The 10,308-nt window shown below is 44.7% G+C and overlaps 1 protein-coding gene across 2 annotated transcripts in view; it reads left to right on the top strand.

Moving 5' to 3' along the window:
- The window catches only part of LOC116400125 (ATP-binding cassette sub-family G member 4-like), a 21,094-nt gene extending 11,083 nt beyond the window's left edge, over nucleotides 1-10,011 (top strand). For both annotated transcript variants that reach the window (XM_031877793.1, XM_031877792.1), the window contains exons 3-15: nucleotides 1,991-2,108; nucleotides 2,475-2,607; nucleotides 2,780-2,830; nucleotides 2,935-3,080; nucleotides 5,314-5,437; nucleotides 5,793-5,907; nucleotides 5,999-6,141; nucleotides 6,758-6,856; nucleotides 6,950-7,118; nucleotides 7,193-7,293; nucleotides 7,878-8,036; nucleotides 8,122-8,240; nucleotides 9,715-10,011. In XM_031877793.1, the coding sequence (XP_031733653.1) occupies nucleotides 1,991-2,108; nucleotides 2,475-2,607; nucleotides 2,780-2,830; nucleotides 2,935-3,080; nucleotides 5,314-5,437; nucleotides 5,793-5,907; nucleotides 5,999-6,141; nucleotides 6,758-6,856; nucleotides 6,950-7,118; nucleotides 7,193-7,293; nucleotides 7,878-8,036; nucleotides 8,122-8,240; nucleotides 9,715-9,940 (1,703 nt within the window). In that variant the 3' untranslated portion in view covers nucleotides 9,941-10,011. The remainder of the gene's footprint in view (nucleotides 1-1,990; nucleotides 2,109-2,474; nucleotides 2,608-2,779; nucleotides 2,831-2,934; nucleotides 3,081-5,313; nucleotides 5,438-5,792; nucleotides 5,908-5,998; nucleotides 6,142-6,757; nucleotides 6,857-6,949; nucleotides 7,119-7,192; nucleotides 7,294-7,877; nucleotides 8,037-8,121; nucleotides 8,241-9,714) is intronic.
- Nucleotides 10,012-10,308: the final 297 nt, after the last annotated feature.

Below are 10,308 nucleotides of genomic sequence, written 5' to 3'. Positions count from 1 at the left end.
TGAAAGGAAAGGATGGTGAAGTGAGGTAGGGTGAAAGGAAAGGAAGGTGAAGTGAGGTAGGGTGAAAGGAAAGGAAGGTAAAGTGAGGTAGGCTGAAAGGAAAGGAAGGTGAAGTGAGGTAGGGTGAAAGGAAAGGAAGGAGAAGTGAGGTAGGCTGAAAGGAAAGAAAGGAGAAGTGAGGTAGGGTGAAAGGAAAGGAAGGAGAAGTGAGGTAGGGTGAAAGGAAAGGAAGGAGAAGTGAGGTTGGCTGAAAGGAAAGGTGTGTGCCGTGATACATAAATTTCCCTTCCTGTCGACCTTTGAAGAAGCTTGAAGTAAACTCTTGTAGAAGAATCACATTTCTCTCTGGATTGATGTGCTGCTCAGCTTGACTCATAGATGTACTTTCATGTGTTTGAACTTGTTTGAAGTCTCTTTTCAATCGCTCCACAGTTCAGCTCTCTATCAAGCCTCCTTCACTGTGTTTGTACACAGCCACAGCACCGAGTCACAGTGCTGTGTCCACGACACAAACAAAGAGTGTTCCTACAACAGCAAGACACTCCTTTCATCAATTAATAAATCAAACATTGATTAAACAGACACCAGCAGCAGCTCAGTCAGTGAGTCACATAACATGTTTCACCGTTATGCACTTTCTGTACTTCTTATATGTTTTGATCCATCATTACATATTAATAAAATAATAAATCTGCTGTAATTTGGCTCAAATAAAAGCATTTTCTGGTTAAACTAGGCATAAAAAGGCATGCCTGAACACTCTTAGCAGCATTAACACGTCAGTGCAAAGCTATTTCTTGGAAATGTGACAAATATTTCATATAACTTAAACGTGAACTTTCTCTCTCTCTCTGTCTCTTTCTCTCTCTGTCTCTCTCTCTCCCTGTCTCCCTCTCTCTGTCTCTTACAAGTCTATACATATTAAGTAATTATGTTTTTATTGCCTTAGACTGTTAACCCAAACATAGCTGTGAGATGAGTTAATAAGAAGTACGAATGTTGTAAACTGCCGAGGGGTTATATTGATATCAGGCTACTCAGCAACAATCTAAAATCCTCCAGCACACTGACGATATGACATAAAGAGAAGAACTATACACAGTGAACCATGTTAAAAGAAAAGGGTGCATCTCACTGATCTCTTTTAACAACATCTGTTCATGAGCAACATCTGGACTTCAGGTTGTTCCAACAACACAAGCTCTAGTTTGTTGTTTTCTTTGTGTTTTCTGATCCCGCTCCTCTCGAAGGTCGTAAACAATATGTCGTAGGAGGCTGATGCAGGTGACTGAGCGCTCGGTGTTAATGCTGTTAGACTGAAGTGCAACATTTGATACTTTCAGACCAAAGCAATTTTACTTTCCTGTTGACTGAGAGGAAGTTCCTATTATCTGGAGCGTTTGTATATGACAACATAAGAGAGCAGGATGTGATGCACGATGATATTTGTGCCTTTTAAGACTGAACTACAGGTACAGTGACTCACCTCAGTGACGGTGTTTGTGAGGGTCCCCAATGATGCAGCAGAAACCCGGCCCTGTTGGTGGGAAGCTGGTGAGGGATCATGTCCTTGGTGCGAATCTAGCGCCTCCTACTGGTTGATTTGTCTGCTTCTGTGCAAAGGGAATCGGCAATTAACTAAATTACCTTTCACAGCTGGTACCTACTGTTGGTGTCATTGAAGTAAAAGATAAGGCCTTTCATATATTTTATACATTTCGTATCCTGGTTATTGTGTTTGATATTACATTTATTACATTTTCATGATGGCCATTACAGGTTTCATTTAAAATGGCTATAAATGAAGTTCCTCATTTTGAAACACAGAGTTGACTCTGTGTGTTTCAGTGAAAGTGACTCAGAGTGTGTGTGCATTGACACAGATGCAGAGCGTTAACATGGACACACAGTGAGGTCTCGCTGAGAGACTGATGCGGTCCTTGTTATCGTCGGTTGAGCCGTGATGAAGCGGTCTCTGTGTTGTTTGCAGGTTTCAAAGCCTTACTGAAGTGCCTGTCTGGAAGGTTCTGCAGTCGAGAGCTGATAGGAATCATGGGGCCCTCAGGGGCCGGGAAGTCCACCTTAATGAACATTCTGGCTGGATACAGGTAAGAGTGACAAAAGCCCTTTCTACTGTACGGACTGTACCAAAATCCAATAGTTGGACGCTTCATTCATTCCCACATTTAAATTCTAAATCTGTACAGCTTCCTCTTCTTACAGACAAACACCAGGCTACTCTAATATGTTAGTGTTATACTATTTGTAGCCTTAGATTCCAGTGATGGATTGTTTCTGACTCGTGTGATCAAAACATTTACAATAAATCCAAAAGTCAACATATATTTAAAAAAGATCGATGTGATCATTTCCACGATTCACAACATGTTTTTAATCTAATGAATCCATTTTAGTTAAATACAGCGTTTCCACTGCAGTTAGCAACAGTTGTGTGTGTGTGTGTGTGTGTCCAGGGAAACAGGGATGAAGGGTCAGATCCGGGTAAATGGGAAACCCCGGGACCTGAGGACATTCAGGAAGATGTCGTGCTACATCATGCAGGAGGACATGCTGCTGCCACACCTCACGACCCGAGAGGCCATGATGGTGAGCTGTTCAGAGCACAGACCATTCAAAATGTGGCAGTGATGATGTCATCCTTTAAACTCTGTCTGAACCAGTAACGGATATGTTGATAGAGGTCGATGGTTATTGTGCCAACGTGCTGCAGGAATGTTGCATTACATGATTTATGAGACGTTCTTCCTCTTTGTTTCAGGTTTCAGCCAACTTAAAGCTGGATGAGACTATGGAGGTGAAGAAAGAACTGGTGAGAGAAACACATCTACTCGCTCAACATACACAGAAGAAAAGATGATAATAATACTTCCTTAAATACTGAATCCTGACTTTAAACATATCTTTCCCGTCCAGGTGAATGAGATCCTGACTGCTCTGGGGCTCCTGGAGTGCGCTCACACTCGTACCAGCTCTCTGTCGGGCGGTCAGTGCAAACGTCTGGCCATCGCTCTGGAGCTGGTCAACAACCCTCCGGTCATGTTCTTTGACGAGCCCACCAGGTGAGACGGACGGACAGACGGACGCACGATGTGCTGTGATGGTTAACGTGGACTGAGGAACTATAGAGAACATTTTAACTGTGTGACGTGTGTTTAGATCGAATGATACGTACAGTAGATGTTGACTTTCACCACATGGAGTCAGAAGGCTTCATCTGTTGGATATAAAAGGAAACATACTGGAATACAACATAAAATATAGTTTCTACTAACAATATACTTTGCCAAGTTAATTGGTTAATAGATGAATTGCCGATGTGAAGATGTGAAATGATGGGTGGCCCAGAGGCAGCTGAAGTTGGTCCATTAAGCACATCTGGCTGCTTACCTCTAATGGATCCAGTGACAGCTGGACATCTGGTGTTGGAGTGATTTTGACAATTATAGTCTTAATTCCAGAGGAACCATCTGGCTGCTGTGGGCAGCTGGACGCTCTGGGACACTAACTGTCAAATGAACTAAACAATCTCAACAGGTTCTCAAAGTTTCTCTCATGGAAACCTTAATAATGACCAAATAGCTTCACCGTGTCTTCACAGTTAACTTCAGACTTACTAAAGGATCATTTAGGTTATTTTAAATATCACGGTGCACTATGTTTCAGTTTCTCTTCCAAACTAACTGCTATAGATGATCTGGCTCAAAGGGCTTGTCAATCACGTTGTTGATACAGGGTTCCTGTACATTTTGATAAATTGTTTATTGGATTAAATTGTACTTTCGTTTCTTTTCGTACGTACTTTTGTTTCTGCCGCCGCAAGACTACCTCACCGGGAGGAGGGCGTGCGGCGGTTCCGGGAGAGAGACCATCAGTTAGCACAGACGGTATATAAGAAGTGGACGTAGTCATCGTGATGTCACCCGTTGGTTGGTGGACTGATGTTTTGAAGCCTTGAGTTTGCCGATTTCGCCCGTCGCCATCTTGGAATACAGGTCACCATGTTGGCTTTTTGTAACCAGTGAACAGGAAGTGACCATATCTGGACTGTGGAGGAGTGACGTAGAGACGCCATATACGACTCTGGTAGCGGCAACAACCTGTCAATCACAAGGGAAGCCCCGCCCTAAAGCATACCCTGCACTCAGGTTGGCGATGACTGAATTTGTGTCGCTACAGCTTCGTCACCTGAAGGTCCTTCCCACGGAGCAGATACGAGTCTTTTTGTCGTTTCTGCCACTTTAATTTGATTTAATCCAATAAACAAACTATCAAAGTGCAAAAGTACAGCCCGTGTTAGTATCACAGTAAACACACACAGGTGGCTAAACTACACAAAACATGTTAAACAGATTATGTTGAGCAGTTTGGTTGAGTTTCACGTACTCTGGCTGGTACTAGTTAACTTTTTGTAATAACTGATGACTGACTTTAGATTGTATTGACCCAGAAGTAGAGGTGACATTCTGCCCCCTGCATCTTACACTTTGCACCGTAAAAGGTTGATGTTGCACCCGATCCCTAAAGCACCAGACAACAGACTGACTCAAAGAAAGGTTTTAAGCTTAACACCCAAATCCAGACCACCTTAAAAGAGAACACGACACTAACTGAGCTTTAGAGCTGCAGGTCAGCAGATGTCTGTTACCTTTGGGCTGAGCTAAGCTAGCTGTTTCCCCTGTATCCAGTCTTTATGCTAAGCTAAGCTAACATAATAACAACTTTATTTATAAAGCACCTTTAAAGACAGTTTACAAAGTGCTTTGACAGATAAAGCAGCTAAAGCACGACAATAAAACCACAGAAGCTCATCAGTGAGGCCCAACAAAAGCAAAGTACGGCAACATTAAACCCTGATACAGCAGGACAATAGATTAAACAATAACACCAATCGATACAATAAGAACAAACCAGGAAATACTATGAATACATAAAATGAACCAGCTGCTGGCTCTAGCTTCATATATAGTGTAAAGATATGTTTGATATATACAAATAAGCTTTTCCTTTAAGGTTATTCCTCTTTCACTGCAGGCACATCTCAAAAGAACTTTAGATAGAAGTGCCCTCTCACTGTAGATCTCAGTGATCAACTCTCACTGTAGATCTCAGTGATCAACTCTCACTGTAGATCTCAGTGATCAACTCTCACTGTAGATCTCAGTGATGAGCTCTCACTGTAGATCTCAGTGATGAAGAGGAATCAATAACCGGGGCTCGGTCTCATGAAAGCCTGAGGAGACGTTCTCGTGTCGGGTTTCTTCTGCTGCTCGTTAACGTTGTGTCTCTGCTCAGCGGACTGGACAGCGTGTCGTGCTACCAGGTCGTCTCTCTGATGCGCTCTCTGGCGCTGGGAGGACGCACCATCATCTGCACCATCCACCAGCCCAGTGCCAAGCTGTTTGAGATGTTCGACAAGGTACGAGTCCCGACGTTCCACCTTCTATTGATTGTGTGAGGAGCTGTGGTGCTGTCACATCTAACGCTGCGGCAGTCTGTCCGTCTGCGTCTCCTTCAAATATCTCCAGAACTACAATGTTTAAGTACAAGTACACAGTAAGTAGTATAGTAGTTGAGTTGCGTATCTTTTTAAGTGCTTTGGGGGCATTTTGTAAGTTATTTCAGGCTAGAATGAGCTGGAATTGTAACATAATTTAATATTTTTCGTATCTAAACATCATGAATCGATAGCTGTCTGGGGCCCTTCAGTGGATAAGTGTCTCTGTCAGAAGCCTCCTTTACTTTCAGCCGTGACTGTTTCTGTTCCTCTCCAGCTCTACATCCTCAGTCAGGGACAGTGCATCTACAAAGGAACGGTCCCGTACCTCATCCCCTACCTGAAGACGCTGGGCCTTCACTGTCCCACCTACCACAACCCTGCAGACTTTAGTGAGCCTAACATCCATTCATGTGTCCACTCCTCTGTGGCTGAGGATCCTTCTCATTCATTCATTCATCTGTGTTTCTGTCTCTGGCTCAGTCATTGAAGTGGCTTCAGGAGAGTATGGAGACCTGAACCCTGTGCTGTTCGAGGCGGTCCAAGGTGGGATGTGTGCGTTAGGAGAGAAGAAGAACCAGTGTGACAGCAACGGCCAGTCGGTGTGTGCAGCAAAGTGCCCGATGGTACGTAGCAGCAGATGAAGTGCTGCTGAGCAGGGACCTCAGACACTCAAGGGCCCCAAATGAAGTCGTTGTACATTTATATTCACAATATAAACCGAAGAGATATGATTCCTACTTAAATACCAGGTTCTGTCAAAGTCAGGTTTTATGTACTTTGTATTTTCAGTTGATGTTATGCCCACGATACTCGTTCTTGTTTGGGAAACACACTTATTCACTTTCTTACCAAGAGTTCGATGAGAAGATCGGGCCTCATGCAAGAACCACGGATCTCAGAGAGCAGCACTGAAATGCATGAACACTTCCAGACACGTATAGCCTAATATGGTAAATGTGGGGGCGTTAATTATGCTAATTAACATTTTATATTTATGAACGCATGCTCATTTACACAAAGGTGGTATTCAACGAGTTCACGCTGGTGATGTACAGTTAATCTGAAGTTGGGAGCGTTCTCTGAATCTGACGTCTCACTCGTCTGAGACCACCGTACAAAAGAAAGGAAGAGAAAGTGAAGAGAAAGGAAGAGAAAGGTTCTGGTGTGAGGTCCAATGATGCCTCACTGTCTGGTGATGCATGTTTATTAATGTTATGTTATTATCTGCTCCCCCCCCAGGACACCGGACACATAGAGAGACATTCTTTTGCCACCAGCACACTAACACAGTTCTGTATCCTCTTCAAGAGAACCTTCATCATTATATGTCGGGACCAGGTGGGTTCCCTCATTCTATCAGCTGTGAGCTGGTTCCACACACATGAAGAGGTTCCCTTAATCACTGCATGTGTATTGGTTCTGTGTTCTCAGGTTCTGACCCACCTCAGACTGATGTCCCACATCTTCATCGGTGTGTTGATAGGGTTGCTCTATCTCAACATCGGCAACGACGCCAGCAAGGTCTTCAACAACACCGGCTTCCTCTTCTTCTCCATGCTCTTCATCATGTTCGGAGCGCTCATGCCGACCGTGCTGACCTGTGAGTCCCGCGGAATTCTACATCTCACGTGTTTGTGATGTGATGTTGACGGATGTGTGTGACCCGTCTGTTAGTTCCTCTGGAGATGTCCGTGTTCCTGAGGGAGCACCTGAACTACTGGTACAGCCTGAAGGCCTACTACCTGGCCAAGACCATGGCTGATATCCCGTTCCAGGTGAGCTGGCTCTGGGACTCACATAGTGCTCCACTGCCCTCTAGTGCTACTTGAAGGAACTGCCTGGTTGTTGCAGTGGATTATATACTTCTGCAGGGTTTCACTGGTTGGATTGTGTGTCTGGTACTCGAGTACTCGAGTCAGACCAGAGACTGAATATATATGAAGTACTCACCATGACATCTCCCACTGGTTTGTGGACTGTGGTTTTCAACCCTTGATTAAAGCATTTTGGCCGTCACCATCTTGGCTTTTTTGCAACCAGTGAACAGGAAGTGACCATATTAGGAGGAGTGACGTAGAGACGCCGTATACGTCTCTGGTAGAGACCTGTCAATCACCGTGTAGCCCCGCCCTAAAGCATCCCCTGCTTTCTTGTCTATTTGACTCTAAATGGACCATAATGTACTAAATGAACATCATGCTGTATTGAAGAAGACTTGCGTGACGTCGCCTCATTTGGAATGAACGGATCTTTCCTCTGTGTCTGTGTGTTCGGTTTATCTTCAGCACAGGTTCCACGGGTTCTTTAGACGTCTCGTGGTGGGTTCCTCCACTAAATGAAGGCGTTGTTGTGATTTCAGGTGATCTGCCCCATCTTGTACTGCAGCATCGTGTACTGGATGACGGAGCAGCCTCCTGAGGCCAGCCGCTACCTGCTCTTCTTGGCCCTGTCCACCTGCACGGCCCTGGTAGCCCAGTCCCTGGGCCTTCTGGTCGGGGCCGCCTCCACCTCGCTACAGGTATAACGTGTAATGTTAGATATATGAGTCATAGCCACATGGTATACACATTAGTGAGAATATGTCCTCTGCCTTCTTCACACAGGTGGCCACGTTTGTTGGACCGGTCACAGCCATCCCAGTGCTGCTCTTCTCTGGATTCTTTGTGAACTTTGACACAATCCCCAAATATCTGCAGTGGAGCTCCTACGTGTCTTATGTGAGGTGAGTGAGTGCAGGAGTCTGGACAGCAAAGCATCATCAAGAATACGTTTTTATTACACCCGGGATCATTTCTATTCTCACCGAGTCATTCATTTAGATTTGTGAACACATCAACATCAGTAGAAAGTCGAGTGAAATCAAAGATGAGCGGGGAAAATATGAATCAAACTGTCCAGTGATTAACTTCACGGCTCTGCAGTTCTCAGTTTTAGAAACAGTTCACACTTTGATCTGTCTGTCCACGAATCAAATATCCTAACTTGATCAAACTAAATCTACTTTGATTAACTCTCTAAGTAGTTCTGCGACGTCTAAAACCGCTGTCATTTCAAAATGTCCTCGTGTGCAATGACCTGTAAACGCTGTCAAGAGCTAACTCATGATCCACTTAGCGATTAGCGACGATGGATCGGTCTCAGGCCACGTCCACACGACTACATTTACATTTGAAAACGCAGATGTTCTGCTACGTTTACACTGAGCGTCCACACTACGCCGGGGTTTTCGAGCTGCAAATGAAAACGCGGGGGTTGCGTATTCGTGTGGACGGTCGAAAACGCAACATTTGGAAACGATGACGTAGACACACGAGTTCGCTACTTGATTGGTTGTTTGCAGTCACGACGTGTCCTTCCCTGATTCGTCACATGTCTATCACGTGATCATAAACGACAACATTGATTACCGTTCGACTACCAGGTTAATTTAACATGGAGAACTGATGACAGGCGTTGCTGACCTTGTTGTCTTTACTAGCAGCTGTTCAGTTAAAGTCTGCATGTTTGTGGAGGAAGCAGCTGTTATTGGAGCGATCAGTGTACAGCGGAGATACCAGCCCTACGGAGCGGACGTCTGAAGTCACAGTTAGCGGCTTTGAGGAGGACGGACACAAAACGGAGGACTTTCCTTTTGTTATTAATGCTTATTTTGTTCTGCACAACTATTGTGAAGTCCACACATGAAGTATAAAGGAACAAAACATGGATTACTCTGCAGCAGGACAGAGACTTCAGCAGCAGAGCTACGAGTGAGAACAGACACAATGAAACGGAGGAAACGAGTGAGAGACGTGTGTTATGGACAATAATCTAATAAACCTTTATGTGTAAGTGTTGATTTTAAAGTAAATATGATGTGAGAGAGAGAGAGAGAGAGAGAGAGAGAGAGAGAGAGAGAGAGAGAGACCCACAGCGCTGTAACTACCGGTAAGTCTGAAAAATAAAACTTTCCACGAAATGTGTCTGTTTGAGTTTAAGTTATAGAGGAAGATCTTAAGTATCAAACACGACCTTTCATTATTAAAGACTACTTTATTACTCTGTCATATTTCTTTAACTAAGCAATCAATCTACTAGTGTACACCGGCACCATCACGCCCAGGGTACGTGAAGAGTCACGTGATATTCGTTTTCAGGCGTTTCAGTGTGGACGGAGATCATCTAGCCTCAGTGTCTCTGTGTGTTTCCTCTCTCAGGTACGGCTTTGAAGGCGTCATCCTCTCCATCTACGGGATGAACCGCTCAGAGCTGGAGTGTCCGGGGAAGGTCTGCAAGTTCCAGAAGCCTGAGGAGGTCCTGCAGCTGCTGGACGTGGAGGACGCAAAGCTCTACATGGACTTCATCGTCCTGGGAATCTTCTTCATCATCCTGAGGCTGTTGACCTACCTCGTCCTCCGCTACAAAGTCAACTCAGAGAGATAGGTTTCTCTCTCTCTCTCTCTGTCTGTCTCTCTCTCTGTCTCTCTCTCTGTCTCTCTCTCTGTCTCTCTCTCTCTCTCTGTCTCTATCTCCATCTCTCTCTCTGTCTGTCTCTCTCTCTGTCTCTCTCTCTGTCTCTCTCTCTCTCTCTGTCTCTATCTCCATCTCTCTCTCTGTCTCTCTCTCTCTCTGTCTGTCTCTCTCTCTGTCTCTCTCTCTCTCTCTGTCTCTATCTCCCTCTCTCTCTCTGTCTCTCTCTCTCTCTGTCTGTCTCTCTCTCTGTCTCTCTCTCTCTCTCTGTCTCTATCTCCATCTCTCTCTCTGTCTCTCTCTCTCTCTCTCTCTCTCTCTCTCTCTCTCTCTCTCTCTCT

The sequence above is a fragment of the Anarrhichthys ocellatus genome, unplaced genomic scaffold, assembly GCF_004355925.1.
Source record: "Anarrhichthys ocellatus isolate YVR2014 unplaced genomic scaffold, GSC_Weel_1.0 scaffold149, whole genome shotgun sequence".
NCBI classification, from domain to species: domain Eukaryota; kingdom Metazoa; phylum Chordata; class Actinopteri; order Perciformes; family Anarhichadidae; genus Anarrhichthys; species Anarrhichthys ocellatus.
This window is presented reverse-complemented; position numbering and strand designations above follow the sequence as displayed.